This window comes from Notamacropus eugenii, chromosome 2, assembly GCF_028372415.1.
Source record: "Notamacropus eugenii isolate mMacEug1 chromosome 2, mMacEug1.pri_v2, whole genome shotgun sequence".
Lineage (NCBI taxonomy): Eukaryota > Metazoa > Chordata > Mammalia > Diprotodontia > Macropodidae > Notamacropus > Notamacropus eugenii.
The window spans coordinates 435,410,412-435,427,363 of NC_092873.1; the positions used below are offsets into that span (position 1 = coordinate 435,410,412).

The window sequence follows — 16,952 nt, forward strand, 5'->3', positions numbered from 1 at the left end:
AAACCTCACCCCAACCCTTGACTTGCTGTGGGGTGTCTGATCAAGTTATAATGTGCCTTGAATTGCTATGTGCATCAGTTATTGTTACTATTCTCCAGCAGAATATAAGCAACTTGAGGACAGGGACTCTTGTTTTTTGTCTGTGTCCCTAGCCCTTAGCACCATGCCTGGCATGTAACATGCCTCTCAGAAATGCTTCTTGAATTGAATCATCAGTTCTCTGGGCACTCATCTTGGCTCAGCCTCTTGGGTCCTCAGGCTGATTGGTGTACAGATGATTGCTCCCATCATCACCCCTAGGATGGTCAAGGGAGTTGATATGCCCCAGGATGCCTTGGAAGTCACCAAAGTTACATGTGTAACTTCCTCTTTCCCTCTTCCCCAGATGCTGTCTTGTGGAATCCCTGAGCTCTCAGACCTTGAAGACCTCAAGTATGTGTATGATGCCTTGAGGCCCCAGGACACAGAGGCCAATGCCACCACTTACTTTACTAGGTAATGCCCTGAGTGATGCAGCTGTGCTCCCTGTGAGACTGGAAGGAGCAGGGCCAGGGGTTGGGAACTAGAGATGGCACAGTTGGGTTGCTAGTGTAGAGGGAGATTCTGGATTTAATTATGGACTCTTGAGTCTCTGTGTGTGTTGGATGATGAGCAAGTAAATTCATTTCTGGACCTCAATTTTTCCATCTGAATTTGTTTGGGAGGCACTGTTCTTTATTATGAAGATACTGGATCATCAGTGAGACATGTTTTGAATATTTTTTGCAATGAAATCAGTAAGGATGAATTTACCTCTCTTGGCCTCAATTTCTTTATGTGTAAAATGGAGGAGAGGAAGGAATGTTGGACCAGATGATCCCTTTCAATGCTAAGTCTGTGATTCTATATTATAGTTTGTATTGATTCATGTTTTCACCTAGACAGTTCAATTCCACAAGCATCAATCAGGGACTTACTATGTACAGAATGTGGTGCTGGGGTGGGTGAAGACACTGTCTTTGTTACATTTATGGAAGCTACTCACTAATAACTACAGTACAGAATAATAGGAAAATCATTGTGGCATATTAGATTGAGGGCTGGGTTCAAGTCCTGCCTGATACATACTGAAGCATAACCTTGGGTTGGTAACATAATCTCTTAGTGACCCAAGCATTTCTTTAAGTTGTAGAGAACTTGACAATCTATATTGGTAGAATGGATTTCCTCACCAAGAGTTCTCCATACAAATGAAATCACATATCTGGACTAAAACTAATACCAGAAACCAAAATTATTTGTAAATAGATGAGAATTGCCAACCAAGTACTATGCCATGAAGTCCAGGGGAGGACAGGTATCCTAGGCAGAGGAGATATGGAAGGACCTTGCAGGGTCATTTTCTCTATTTCTTTGCCATCCTACAACAGGTTAATAGAGTCCAGCCTGGGCAGTGTAGCCACAAAGCTCAACTTCTTTATCCACAACTTGGCACAGATGAAGTTCACAGGCTCTGATGACCGGTTGACACTCTCTTTTGCCCCCCGTACTTACACCCTCAAGAGCTCTGGACGCATCAGTGATGTCTTCCTTTGTCGCCATGAGAAGGTCTTTCACCCCCACAAGGGCTATGTAAGTGTCCTTCTGACTCATTGCCCACAGATTTCAGCTGAGTGGAACAGTCCTCTCCCTGATCTGATAGGGACACAAATGGAATATATGTTAGAGGGATATCAACACCCTTGCCTTTTATGCTCACATGACTGACTTGGCTGATGTGAGAAATGGACCAGATAACCCTTCCTTTCAGCTTAAGTATTTATTTTTTAAAGTGTACCCAAGAAAACACACTTATTTTTTGCCACTAGGCTACATAATATTTTCTCTCCATCTGAAGAGCCCAGTAGATCCCAGGTTGCTGTTTAAGGAGGATCACTAAAACTTTCTCAGAGTTCCAGGTTCCTTTCTCATCTTTCCTATTCCTGTTCCTAGCCCTACTTCCCCAAACAAACAGAAATTCTCTGGGTACAGAGGGTGGGGAGGGCACAGAACAAGACTCTGGGCCTTTGCAGATCTATGTCGTGAAGGTGATGCGTGAGAATGCCCATGAAGCTGTCTACATCCAGCGGACCTTTGAGGAGTTCCAGGAACTACACAGCAAGCTACGCCTTCTCTTCCCTTCTTTCCATCTGCCCAGGTATCCAGCTGCTGCCTGGTAGCCCTTTGTTAATGCACACTGGGGCGATGGTGTGGTGATGGTAGGGGAGCGAGGCTTAGGGCAGAAGCAGACCCCTCCTTGACAGAGGAGCTTTAGATTAAAAAAAAATGTTGATTAATATATTTTGTCAGTCAATAAACATTTAGGAAGGGCCTACTATGTACTGGGCTCTATGCTAAGTCTCAGGAATGCAAAGAAAGGCCAAATAATCTGTGCTCTCCTATTACCTGTATTCCTTAATATTTCTCCTTCCAAAAACTATCCCTTATAATAGAGAATAAAGAAGAACGGGGGGAAAAAAGCAATTTAGCAAAGCTAAGCAACACCTCAGGGCTGCCTAGTGCTGGGTCTGGAGTCAGACCCAGACACTTACTAGCTGTGTGACCCTGGGCAAGTCACTTAACCTCTACCTGCACTATTTTCTTCATCTGTAAAATGAGGTATCATAATTGTACCAACCTCCCGGGGTGGTTGTAAGGATCAAATGAGATAATATTTGTAAAAAGAGCTTAGTGCAATGCCTGGCACATAGTAGGCATGATATAAATGTTTATTTCCTCCCTTCATGTTTCTTCTTTGGGGCCAAGCTTGGGCATTACAATTTTCATTGTCACTGCCACTCCTCTGCACCCACCCCCTGCAATTTTTTTTATCTGTTTAAAAAATTAATTTTGATTTTTTCTTCTGAATCACCAAATGGGATGGGCTTTGTATTTATATGCAGTAGAACAGAAAATGAGGATTATACTCTGAAACTAATGTTCTCTATTATGTATAGCCTGCTTTTATTTTTGAGCGTATAGAGAAAGATCATCCTCTGACTTTCAAAGCTGTCCTGCCAGTCTGTGCCTCTTTCTGATTATCTTCTAAATGTCCTTTCATTTAAAAAAAAAGATGCCTTAGTTGGTCATTATAATTTTCCAGCATTCTATGCCAGTCATTTATTTTGTTGTGCTTTTTAATTTACATTCTTGTGATCATGAAGTATATTGTTTTCTGTATCTGCTTGTATCACTTGGATTAGTTGGTGTGTCATCCTGTGGTACTTTGTATTCATCATAGTCATCATTTCTTACTCTACTGTGAGATTCCATTGCTATCCTATTCCCCAGTCAAGGGGCATCTGTTTTGTTTCCACTTTTTTTGCTACTACCAAATGTACCATCATAGAGAAGGTGTCCCAATATTTCAGTGCAGTTTTAAGTTATGAAAGTTCAAGTTATTAGTTATTTAAGTCATTAAAGTTTAAAGTTATTAAAGTTACCTAATTTAAGTTGTCAAGGCTTAAGTTATTAAAGTTTTAAACTTCACTAAGACTTTTGAGACATACCTTATATATTTTTTTGCTGTTTTTTGTAGAGTCATACCTTCGCCATTTTGTGGAGATTTCCCTTGCTGGCCAAATAGTTGTGACCTCCCCATAAACCCCTAGAACTGACCAATCCTGCTCTAGGTCGTAAAATCAAGCCCTTTCTTTCCTGAAGCAAACCGGGGTGGTCCTCATGAAAATGAAGAAATGAGGCTATACAAAATTGAATCTTTTTTTTATTTGTAAAATAGGGTAATCTCATATCTATGATTAAGCAAAACCAATTCCTACATTGGCTATGTAAAATAAAGAATGCCTCATTCTAGGACCTGGGTCCATTCCTCTTTTCAGGAGGTGGCAGTATGCCTTCTTTCTGATTATTTTTCCAAAAGTGATTCAGTCTGTCAATAATGAGTCTTTCCATTCTTTGCTAGGTTCATTCCAAGGCTGCAGCTGGTCTGATGCTATATTGAGACTTGAAGGAGCTAGACTGGAATATGCTTATGTCCTCTGAGCCTAGAGAAATTGGACACTTTATGGGATGGGGGAAGACTTAGACTTAAGTTTCTTATAGTTGTTCAGGTTAAGGGGAGGCCAGGGAGAAGCATGGGTCTGATCAATGGAAATATTGCCAGCTTTCAATATTTTGAAGAGTAACTCCTTCTTTTGTTTGTTTGTCACCCTACTCCTGTTCCCCTCCCATGGACATCCCTCATTCCTACCCCAGCTTTCCCAGCAGATTTGTGATTGGCCGCTCTAGAGGTGAGGCTGTGGCTGAGCGGAGGAAGGAACTGCTGAATGGCTATATCTGGCACCTGATCCATTCATCTCCAGAGGTGGCAGAGGTGGGCACCCCCATTCATAGGACAGGGGTGGTGTGGGAGTGGTTGGAAAAGAAGGGATTATGTTGGCAGGAAGAGAGTGCAAAGGAACCTGGAGATACTTCTGTCAAAGAATCTGAATGTCTCAATGATCTTGGCCTTTTTCTCATAGTCATTAGTTACTCAGTAGCCTACATAAACACCCTCTGTGGGTAAAGCCCTGGCCCTCATTGTGCTATGTAGAGAGATAAAGAGAAAGAATATGAGACAGTGTCTGCCCTCTGGAGGCTCCCAGTCTAATAGAGGCCAAAGATGTAAATATGCCGTCAGCTATGGACTCAACCTGTATTCCTTAGGTATCCCAGAAGAATCAGGGTGATCAGAGTCAGAAGCAGTTAGTCATAGAATGTTTCCTGGAGGAGAAGGAAGTTTGGGGCTGGTTGTAAGGAAAGACAGAGTAAGATTTAGCAAAGTAAAGGTCAGATGACTTCCACATGAGTGGGTTGGGGTGTGGGGGAAGGGCAGAAGGGATCATATGAAGTCTGAGCCTGCAGAAATAAGGGAGGGCCAACGAACAGGTTTGCCTGCCTGGGGCAGAAGACCAGACTTAGGTTAGGTAGGAGGTAGGGAACAGGGCTTTGGGATTTCAGGAGGGAGATCAGAGAGCCAGGAAGAGCTGGTGCCCACTGCCCTTGAACATGAGTGGGTTGTGCTTTCCTTCCAGTGTGATTTGGTGTACACTTTCTTCCATCCCCTGCCAAGGGATGACAAGGCTGCTGGCATCAGCCCGGCTCCCAAATCCTCAGGTACAATGTCTGCTCCAGGACTATACCCTTATTACCCCTTCCCCAGAGTCTTCCCTTCTGGCCTGTTAGGGTGTTTTCTGTCCCTGCTTCCTCTGCTGATCCCATCCCCAATCTCCTGTTCTTAGTCCTGTCCCCTTTGCCTTTTCCTATTGCTGCAGCATGTTTTTGTGTAGATCCTTCTCAGGGTCCTAACAAGGGGATGATAGCACAGTTACTGTTCTCTGTCCTCATTTCCATATCCATCCTATTCTTAGGACCATCTAGTGACAGAGGAGGAAATTGATGCCCAGAAATGCAGGCACTAAGTAGCACAGTGGGGTTTGGAGCCCAGGTTTTAAAGCTTGCAATTCAATGTGCTTCCCATTATACCATGCTGCTTTCCAAGACACCACTCAGACTTAGTTCATCTACAAGATTCCTAATATAGTCAGGGTCAAATTAGACAATGAGAAACTGGTGAAGGTGGGGCAGGAGGCAGAATTAATTGACCATATTCAGGAAAGTGATTAGAACTCATATTACCTTTTCTTTTCCCTTTGATTTCTGTAGATGGCACATGGGCCCGGCCAGTGGGGAAGGTAGGGGGAGAGGTGAAGTTATCCATCTCCTACAAAAACAATAAGCTGTTCATCATGGTGATGCATATCCGGGGCCTGGTAAGTGCTAAGGTCAGGAAAATGTGGACCAATGATCTTTGCTTTTCCTGTGTTTATACTGGCTGGCTTAACCTTTTCCTCAGTTCTCCCTGCCTCTTATCATGAATGACCTCCATATCAAATCCAGTATTGACTGAGTAGGGCAGCTAGGCATTGTAGTGGATAGAGTGCCAAACCTAAAGTTAGGAAGACTCATCTTCCTAAGTTAAAATCTAGCCTCGGACACTTACAAGTTGTGTGACCCTGGGTAAGTCACTTAAGCCTGTTTGCCTCAGTTTCACCATCTGTAAAATGAGTTGGGGAAGGAAATAGCAAACCACTCTAGTATCTCTGCCAAGAAAAACTCAAATGAGGTCAGGAGGAGTTGGACATGACTGAACAATGACTGAAAACTTGCTGAGTATCTACAGTGTTAGGCATGTAGGGAACACAGAGAACCATAAATCCTGTCAAGAAACTCACAGTATGACTGTGGATACAAGGCACACACGTGTGAAACAAGCAGAGAATTTCATGAAAGAGTATGTCATTAAATACAAAATTTTGTGATAGGAACCCAGAGAAGGTGGAGATCAATGGGAACTTGCTGGAAAGGTTTATACAGGAGCCAGCACTTGCATTAGGTGTTAAAGGATGGGGAAGATAAAACTTCAGTAATTCAATTGGTGCACATCCTCCTTTCCTTGAGCTATCCGTCCATTTATATCTATATATCTTTCTAGCTCTAAGGCATATAATCCTATGATCTAAGGTGTAGGGATTACTATCTTATCTCAATCAATTATATATGTGTGTGTATGTATATGTATGTGTATGTATACACATATACACACATACCCCATGTATATGCATGTGTATATATGTACATATTATATACGTATATGTGTGTATATACATATACTTATATACATATATATGTATACACACACATACATACATATATACCTTAAATCATAGGATCATATGACTTAGAGCTGGAAAGGGCCCTTAGTCTGGTGGTCTCCAAAGTAGGGTCTGGGGCACCATGGTATCCCCAGGGACATTGTGGCCAGATCCCAAGGGGGTGTGTGAGCAATCAATTGAGAGCTGAGAGTAAGACAGGTCAAATCCATCCTTGCAGAGATACCCCAAATTATCTCCAACTCAGCCTCACTTATCTTTATCCCCTACTACTCCAGCCTCTTCCCTCTGATATGAAAGCTCCTATTTACCCCTCCTTCCCAGTCTGAAGTATCCTCAAGGTAGAACTTAAAATAACTGTTACCCACCATGGCTGAGCTGGTGCCATTGAGCAAATTCTGCCCCACCTGTCCTGCAGATCACTTGGTGACTGCAGCAGGCTCCTCTGGGAAAGCAGGCTTTGTACGTGGAGGGCAGTGACCAGTGACTACTCCCACTTCTTTTTTGTTTGGGGGGGGTGGTATGGAGGGAGTCATACAGGAGAAGCAGATACACTCATCTTCCAAACTTTCTTACTCCTGTCAAAAGCTCTATCTATCCATTGACCCAGGTTTTCAAAGCCTTGGTGTCAATCTTCAGCTCCACTTTCTTCCTCATCCCATATATCTAATCAGTTGCCAGATCTTTTCAGTTTTCCCTCCATATCTCTCAAACCTTTCCCCTTTCCATCAACTCTCACTTTGACTTTTCAAATGGTCTCCCTGTCTCTAGTCTCCTTTCCAATCTACCCTCTACATGGATTTACCCTGCCAAAGTGATTTTCCCATTATGCAAATGTGACCATGTCATTTCCCTACTCAATAAATTCTACTGGCTCCCTATGGACTCTATGATCACATATTAATTCATCTTTATGTCATCCTTTTGAAATTTCTCTTTGTATGATTATGTATCATAATATATAGTTATTATAGTAATATATACATGATATATAGTACATGATATATAATTAGTACAGTTGAACTTGCACATAATTTATAATTAAGTAAATATACATATATTGGGGGCAAATGCTCAAAAATTTTACTGAGAGTAGTATGAAATATAAAGTGTTTGGAAATTACTGATCTAGTTTATGGTCTTTATGGTGTGCTGCAGCCAAAAAAAAAATAATCACCTGATAGCCAGCCTTCCCTAAGCTTTACTAAGCTGTTCCTTAGACAGCAGAGGTCTGATCTATCACCAAGCCTGTATTCCAAGCCCTTTCAGCTTGATAGGATCTGCCAGAGGCTGGGTTTTGGAATCCAGGGCCACAGTGAGGTATCAAAATAGGATTTTAATAAGAGAAGATTTATAGGAAGATATATTCCAGGTATTGAGAACCATAAAACAGAGGATGTGGCATTAATCACATTGCCTGTAGGGGACTGTTCTGGCTAGAAGGAATAGTTGGTATATGATAGATAAAGTTTTAGAAGTAAGGAAGGGTATCTGTCATACTTTTTATCTTATCTGCAGCAGCTGCTCCAGGATGGGAATGACCCTGATCCCTATGTGAAGATTTACCTCCTCCCTGACCCCCAGAAAACCACCAAGAGAAAAACTAAAGTCGCCAGGAAAACCTGCAACCCAACCTACAATGAGATGGTGCGTGGGGGAATCTAGCAGAATCAGAGTTGTCAGAGCAGTGTATGGGCCTCCCTAGAGAGGGAGAAGGAGGTTCCTTTGTATATCTGTGGGCATGAGGCCACAGTCCCCTCATGCCCTGTCTCCCTAGGAATCTTCTGGGCCCTCAAAGCTCTCTTTTTCTCTTTTACTGTCCTTTTTTCTGTTCCTTTTTCTTGCCTTTGCAGCTGGTGTATGATGGGATCCCTAAAGGAGACCTCCAGCAGCGGGACTTGCAGTTGAGTGTACTGAGTGAGCAAGGATTCTGGGAAAATGTCCTCCTTGGGGAGGTTCACATCCGTCTTCGGGAGCTAGACCTGACCCAGGAGAAGATGGGCTGGTTTGAACTAGGATCCCAAAGCCATGGAATTGTGTGAGCCCAGCAGAGCTCTGGCCCAGGACCATTGGAATGATGGCAGAACATGAGTCACTTCCTTTTCTTGAAAATGGGCAAAGTCATGGCTCTAGGAGCATTTTATCCCCTATCCAGGTGGATCTAGCCTCCAATGAGGGGAGGGAGAGAGAGCAATCTTTCCCCATCCCTCCATCCTCAGATTGAACTCGAGTTGTGATGGGCAATTCCATCATGGCTGCAAGGGTGCAACAGTTTTAAGTTTACCTTGTGTCAAGGGAGCAATGCCTGGTTGGGGTTGGGGTGGGGACAGGGTGGCAACATTGGGGAAACTTTTTTTTAAAGAGGGGAGGTGGATCTTAATTTTTATTTTTAAAAAATGAAATAGTAATTTTGTCCTAACTGGACAAGGAGGCATTATGAGAACTGGCATAAGCCTTAGAGAGTCGGGGTGGGGAAGAATGTTTGGTATTCTTTTGTATTATGGATAAGGTTCTTATGGACTTTTCCCTAGGGTTTTTTTTTCTATTCATAGGAATTATTTTTTGGGGGGGAAAGGAAGGGGTCCATTAGGCCCCTCCTAGAGTCCTCCTCCCCTCTGGGGGCAGGCTTGGGGAGAGAGGGAGAGGGAGGGGAGCATGTGCTAGGACAGATGCCTGCTCCTCTGTGCCTGTTAGAGATTTTGCTTCCAAAGGAGAGCTGTATAATTTGTACATGTGTAAGGAAGGGCCTTCCATTTCTGGGGTCCTGCCAGGGGTGACCTGTGTTCAGGGGACCATGCTCTTCTGGGAGAGTGATTCACCTCACTTCCTCACTTCAGTAGGATCTGATCCGATCACCCTTGTCTTTCATCCCTTCTCCCTCCCATCCACTGGGTCCTCTTCAGGAGACTACCAGGGATTTGCTTTCACCTACCCCTCTGTATTTCCTCTGGTGGGACAAAATGCTGTATTGCATCTTGAAACAAGCAGCCCTCACCTGTGTGGTCTGGATCTTGAACCAGATAGAGTCTGGGGCAGAGAGGAAATAAATCAACTTTGCCTTTCAGGTCATTTCTGAGAAGCATTCCTTCCTCACCACTTTTCATTTCTCTTTTCCTTTTAGTCTTTCTTGAATTAGTTTTCTTTCTTATTTGGCTATTCTTTTTATATAATGGTTTCCTTCCCACAATCCCACCCATTTGTCCAATCTAGAGCTCAAAGGATGTCTATAACTGGAGTGAAATGAGATGGAGCTGTTAGCTGTTTTGTGTCTTCTACTACTTTTCTTGATTTAGTTGACAAGGAATTGGAGTGGAAGGTGTGGTCATCCCCCATCTCCTACTTCAGGAGTTGGGAAGGGGAAAAAGTTTTCTTGTAGCCCTTAGTCTTTCACCTCTGGATGTTAGACACCACATTGGGGCTTCATTTTTCAGGGTCTGCTGTGGCAAAGGAGAGACATTGAACATTACATTAAAAACTGAACTAGGGTAGTTAAATTAAACTGCTGCTTCTTCTAGCCCCATGATGGAAAGTGGAAAGAAATGAGGCCAGAAGCCACTCTTGGTTTTCCTCACCAGGACTTTCACCACTCCGTTTTCTAGGATCAGAAACACCCTTATCCTTAATGCTTTGTGGATATGCTCTCCCAAGGATTGGAGAGAACAACTCCAGTTGGATACAACAACATTAGCCCCAAAGTCTCTATTTTTCTTTTATATTAAAAAGAGCAGAGAAGGAAGCTGGGCTCTTGTTGTTACCCCCTATTAAACCTGCATGTGGGGCCTTCCCAGATGAATGGACCAGGAGTGTTTTAAGGCCATTGCTTGGAGCTTATTTTATTTTGTATACCCCAGCAGCCTTGGTAAAAAGAGGCTTCTGTACTGTACCCACTTCCCCATGGCCCCATGTGTTTCTCACTTTCTCTGGAATTGTATTTTTTAATAAATAACATTCAAGGAACAGAATTGATGGTTTTTAAGGCTAAGAGGTGCTGAGAGGTTTGGGTTCAAAACATCTGGTATAGGTTAAACATCTTACCTCATTAGACTTCTAAGAGGATCTACTACTGCTTGGGATGTTTTCATTTGTTATTTAGGTAGGGGCTAGCCTGCTGAAAAATTGCCTTTGGTTCCCAATGCTTCAGTCACCCACATGAAAATTATTTTACTGGGTCAGAACTATGGGGCATTTAGCTCAGGGTTCCATCCATGATACTGGTACCAAGGGATAAATGGGAAGGCTATTGTCCTATATGAAGGCAATTGGAAAATGAGAGGTGACTCTGGTTTCCCATAATCCATTATGGGTCTAATCCATGAGAAATGATTGGCATTCTGGGATTTAAAGTTCCAAGGGATTGTCTTTCTTAACTACAAATCCCAGGACACAGTTAGTTTTCAAACCCCAATTATACACAAATTTCTCTAAACCCTCACTGAATCTTTTACTCCCTTTTACGTAATCTGTTTTGTGAGCCACTATGGCCAAAGAATTCCCCACAGTAAAGTCAACCTTCTGATGATGAGATCCTCATATTTTTGTCTTAGTTGGTTCCCAGACAGCAGGTGCTGGTCTGTTGCTATACTGCAGAATTAAGTATAAAATTATATGGAATACCGGGTCAGTCTCCATAGGGACATCCTTGCCTTTGCAAGAAAGTTTAGTATGCAAAACCACAGCCTTTCCTAAGAAGCCTCCAAGGTCATGTACTCCAATCTGGACCTGATTGGGCATCTCCTACCACATCCTGAACAAGTGGTCATCCACCCTCTGCTTAAAGATCTCTAGTGATAAGGAACTCATTGTCCCCTCAGGGACCTCACCGACATCTCTAATTGTTAGGAAATCTTTCCTTGTAGGAATGCCTGAACTTTTCTATGAACAAATGGCAGTTCCTATTTGTTTTTCCTAGCTCTGCCCTCTCTTCCATGAAAGGTCTTTAAGATATCTCTTCTCTGAGCTAAACATTCTTATTTCTTTCAATAGATCCCAGTATGCCATGGTCTCTGCCCCAAACTTCCTCTGCTAGTAGAGAAAGGGAATGCTGTCCCTATCTGAGATTGCGTACTTGATATGAATTAGGGCTGGAAGAGATCATATAATGACTCCAAGGTGAAAACTGAAGCCTAGAAATGCCTAGATTAAGTGACTTGTCACAATTCATTTAGCTTGTAAGTAGCAAAATAGAATTCAATTCTGGGTCTTCAAATTCCAAATGTAGTGTATTTTAAATTCAGCTCAGCAAGCATTTATTAAGTTTGTACTGTGAGGGATACAGTGACAAAAATATAGCAGAATTTGCCCTCAAGGACCTTAATGGTCTTGTTGGAGGGAGATGCTACACATACACATAATAAAATAAAAAGTGTAATCAAGGCTAAAATAAAAGGAAAATCGTTATTTTTCCTCAGATTACATGTGATGATGATGATGATGATGACCACAATGAAGGAAACAGGAAAGTGGGGAATTTACTCACACATTTTATAAATTTTCCAGTAGTGAGTCAAACAAACTGGAAGAGGCGGGGATTTGACGGAAATTCCTTGGGGTTTTTGTTTGGCGAATGGTGAAAATTAACTAGCTGCAGGATGTGACATTGGCCTTAAGGTGTCGCCCCTGCTCTGGACTTTGGAACTTCAAAGGTGCAATGCCCAGGGCTTCCGAAAAGGGAACTTGAATCTCTGTGTAAGTCCAACTAAAGGCAATTTGTAGAACGTTTTTCCTTATAGAATTTTACAAATATGGACCAAGAAATGAGCTCCAAGAAAGGAGGGGCTGAGGATGAGGGGGTGAAGAAAGAATAGCAAGAGCATGGCAAGGGCAGCAAGGTGGCGCCACAGTGCACAGAGGACCAGGCTTGGAGTCAGGAAGAGTCATCTCCCTGAGTTCAAATCTGACCTCAGACACAATAGTGCTGTGACCCTGGGCAAGTCACTTAACCCTGTTTGCCTCAGTTTCCTCATCTGAAAAATGAAATAGAGAAGGAAATGGCAAAGAACTCCAGTGTCTTTGCCAAGAAAACCCCAAAGGGGGTCAGGAAGAGTCAGATACAACTGAGACATTTGAACAACAATGACAAAGGCTGGATGATTTGGTAGAAAGCACTGGATTTGAAGTCAGGTTGTGGGTTCCAAGTCCCCCTCTGCCATTGTCTAAGGTCACAACCTTAGACAAAGAATAAATAAGGCATTTATCATACAAAGAACTGTGCTAAATGCTGGGGATACAAATGGAAAAGGCAATCCATACTCTCAAGGAGCTCCCATTCTAGTGGGGATACATTTGAACTATGCTTGCCATCTATCTGCTAAGTGACCTAATCTCTCTGGGCCTCAGTTTCCTCATCAGTAAAAGAACAGGGTCAGATTGGATGTCTAAAGTCCTTTCCAGCTTTAACTCTCAATATATAATTCAATGGCACAATGAATAGGCTTGTAAAGGATATATACATACATATATACATATATATCTCCTTTACAGGTTAACGCATATGTATATACACATATACATACATGCATACATAAATATGAGAAATAGTGGGAGTTGAGTAGAAGAAGATGGGGAGGTCAACTCCTTTACATAGGAGGTAGATATCCATATATATATATATATGTGTGTATGTGTGTATGTGTATGACAGAAAGAGAAAGAGAGAGGGAGCAAACATAGTGGGCCAGGAGTAACCTCTTATTTTAACTAATAACCATTGCACCATACTGGATGGCTCAGGGTGTGGTTGATTAGGTTGATTAGGACCTGGTGAGTTCAGAGGAAAGCATTCAAGGGAGTTTAAGCTACTATGTGCCATGGAGTGGGAGCTTTTTTTTGGGGGGGGGGGGTCTCCTTGGACTGGTCAAAGAAAAACTCAGTATTCTAACTCTGGTCACAAGCGTGTCAGAAATAAATTTAATTAAATTAGATATTTCTGCTTAGAGAAGTTCAAAGATTTTACAGAGTAGATCCTGCTTTTGAAAAATCTCTCTGACTCAAGTCATTTTCTACTTAGAGTTTATAGGGTTCAAGAACACAATTCTATAGTCAAGAAGATTAAGGGTACAGAGTAAGAATTTTTGATTTGCTTGAACAGAACAATAGTAACTTTAAAAATAAAAATTAATTGATTTTTTGTTTCTTAAATTACCATAGTTATCCTATGTATTCCTCTCCCCTCCCCTCCCAAAGAGTCATCCCATATGATAGTATTTCTTTAAGATGAAAAGAAAAATCAGCATAGCAATTCAATGGAATAATAGTAACATAGTAGAGTTTGAAGTTTAATGTTTGCTTAGAACAATAATAAAAAAAACCTTTCAGAACTGCTTGGAGAAAAATTTTCCTAAAATCATTAAACCCCTCTTTAACTTTTTTCTCTTAAAATTCAAAGCTAGTTCTGTTATTTGAATTAAGACATTCTTCCTCTTAGTCTGATTGATCCCTCATCAGTTTCAGGGAGTATTCATTCCAGGCCTGGAGTCAGGAAGAATCATCTTCCTAAATTCAAATCCAGCTCCAGACACTTACTAGCTGTGTGACCCTGGGCAAGTCACTTGACCCTGTCTGCCTCAGTTTTTTCATCTGTAAAATGAGCTGGAGAAGGAAATGGCAGACCACTCCAGTATCTTTGCCAAGAAAATCCCCCCAAAATGGGGTCAGAAAGAATTGGACACAACTGAACTGATTCAACAATAAAATTCCTTCCTGAGCTACTCCCTTTAGAAGCCACTTCCTTTAGAAACTAGTTAGGGCTTTTGTTCCACAAATCCAATCAATCAATCTTTGAAGCTATCCTCCAGAAGGAAGATGATGATCAAAAATCTACTTTGGACACGTTTTTGGTACCTGGCCAATATGGGAGTTGTTTTATTTGACTATGCTTATGTGTTCCAAAGGGAGAGGGGAAGTGGGGGAGGGAGAAGGGATGGTGGGAAGGAGAAGATAAAATGCTTTGTAATTAGGACTTTAGTAGAAACATTTAAAGAAAACATTGTTTTGGAATTCATAGTTAAACAAAGATTGATAAAGTTTCTCATTCAGATTAGTCCCAAAACTTCTTAATGATATTCTAAATAGGGGAGGGGAGTGGAGTTTAGTATACTTCCTCAACCCCCTTCAATCAGATTACTGATTTCAGCACAAGCACTTGGATGTGCTTGCCCCATGTGATCTGCTTGGCACGCACCTTTCAGGCCACGTTCCTTATATAACAGACTTTCTATGAATCTTTAGACAACAAAAACCTCTTGCTTCTTTCCTTAACTCTTTCCACCTTACATGGAGCCCCAGCAAAACTACTGTGTGTGATGGTCATAATTCATTAAGGCTTTAACAATCTTCTATTTATTAGTTTAACCTTGGTTAAACTTGGCAGCTAGTCTCTTTTGAAACTACTTCCGGGTCCAAGGTAGCCTTCCTCCTTATCAATGTGTACAGAGCTACCCTGACCCCACCCTACAAATTGATAGGTTTAAAGAGGTATGTTGTTGGTATGTTGACACTTTATTTTTTTTCTTGTTTTTTTGTAGTAAAGGTACTTGTTTTATGGAATCATAGGATTTTTAACTTGAAAGGGACCTGAGAGATTATTGAATCCCATCTTCCTGATTTAGGCTGATCATAGAAACATTGCAGCATCATAAATTAAGACCTGGAAAGGAATTTTGAGATACACACTCGTCCAACCCTCTCAATTTACAGATTAGGAAACTGAGGCACACAGCAGTTAAACGATTTGTCTATGGTTATACCTACTGTACACTGGCAGAGCTGACTACAGATCCATTATTCTTTCAACTACAAATGAGTTGCCTCTGGCCTCTGAGTAATCTAAGATCTCATTACATTCAGAATGATCCTGAGAAGCAGGGACTATTATCTATAGTGGATGGCTTGGGAAACTGAGGCATGTGACTATTATTATATGGATGGAAAAGGACTTTCCTCAGGGTTATGTGATAAATCACCACCCCCAGAGTTCTGGTCATCAGGAAGGTGCTGTGATCTCAACAGATTATTATTTTGTCTTATTTAATATCCCCACCCTGAGGCATCAGCATCAAGGGATGACTGAGATGCTTCCAGAGGTGCCACTTGTGGGTGGATCTCTGCCTAGATAAGGAGTCCTTATGTGTGACCTTAGCCAAGTCTCTTACCTCTGCTAGCACCCCTTTCTTCCCCTGTTAAACGAGTTGAATTCAACATGAATTCACTTCCAGCTCTGCAGCCTTTCCACCTGTGAAGCTCAATTCTTATGTTTCTCTTTGAAAAGTTTATTAAACATATTTTAATGAACATTCCTTTTATACCAGTTGTCACTTCCCAGTGATTCCTCCCTTATAATAACCCTTCCCTGTAACGAGAGATGAGCGAAGCAAATCAACATGTTGGTCATGTCTGACCACGTCTGTATGTTCTGCCGCTTCCATACGGCTGAGTTAGCAGCGCTTCTCCTTTCGTCCCCTCTGAAATCATCGATCATCACTTCTTCAGTCATCCGCACTAAGAAGGGGGAGCTGCACCCAGCTCTTGCGCAGCAGCCAACACCTTCCCTGACGCTAAGCTTCAGCGCAAACACAGACCTGTCCACAGTTCGGCAGCTGGAATGACCCACCGCACAACCCGACCGAAGGGTGGTCTCGTCCTCTCCCCCGCACCCCGCTTGGGTTTGTTTTAGGTCGGGGAACCTGTCCGGGCCCTTAGCACCCCTGGCTTGGAAGCTGATCCACAGGATCGATCGGTATCTGGAGGCGTCGGGGGAGGGCGCGGGAGGGGGTAAGACAGAGCTCTGGGGACCTCTGCGGGCCTGGCCGCTCCTCTGCGGCCTCAGTTCACCCCTCGGTGAACAGGTAAACATGTGTCATTTCAGGCTCTCCAGGCCGGGGCGGTGATTCACGCCGGGGGTCACTCATCAGCGCGCGGGCGTGTTCAGCCGATGCATCACGGCTCGGGCCCAGCGCAGCCTCACTCCCCCCCTCCCTCCCGATACTGCAGCCCTGCCTGGGGCGGGGGGGTACAAGCTTGCTCGTGTAGACTAAGGACTTCGGACGGGTCGGGATTGCACCACCTCCTACCGCGCGCGTCATCAGCCTAGGGGGGGAGGGCTGGTCTCCTGGGAGACCCGAGAGCCTCTACCGCGCAGGCGCACGCGCTCCCAGCCCGGCTGATGCAACTCCAGCGCACCAGTCAGATCGTCGCGGGGGGGTGGGTAAAAGGAGGCCTCGTTGGGGAAAGGAAGAAGAGGAGTGGGGGAGGGGGAGGGTGGGGCCGA

The 16,952-nt window shown here is 43.0% G+C and overlaps 1 protein-coding gene across 2 annotated transcripts in view; it reads left to right on the plus strand.

The window, feature by feature from the left end:
- Window positions 1-10,651, plus strand: part of PIK3C2B (phosphatidylinositol-4-phosphate 3-kinase catalytic subunit type 2 beta) — a 53,557-nt gene extending 42,906 nt beyond the window's left edge. For both annotated transcript variants that reach the window (XM_072648087.1, XM_072648088.1), the window contains exons 25-32: window positions 386-495; window positions 1,410-1,611; window positions 2,052-2,176; window positions 4,234-4,351; window positions 5,052-5,133; window positions 5,683-5,789; window positions 8,208-8,336; window positions 8,543-10,651. In XM_072648087.1, coding sequence (XP_072504188.1) covers window positions 386-495; window positions 1,410-1,611; window positions 2,052-2,176; window positions 4,234-4,351; window positions 5,052-5,133; window positions 5,683-5,789; window positions 8,208-8,336; window positions 8,543-8,731 — 1,062 coding nt within the window. In that variant the 3' untranslated portion in view covers window positions 8,732-10,651. The remainder of the gene's footprint in view (window positions 1-385; window positions 496-1,409; window positions 1,612-2,051; window positions 2,177-4,233; window positions 4,352-5,051; window positions 5,134-5,682; window positions 5,790-8,207; window positions 8,337-8,542) is intronic.
- The last annotated feature ends 6,301 nt before the right edge of the window (window positions 10,652-16,952 follow it).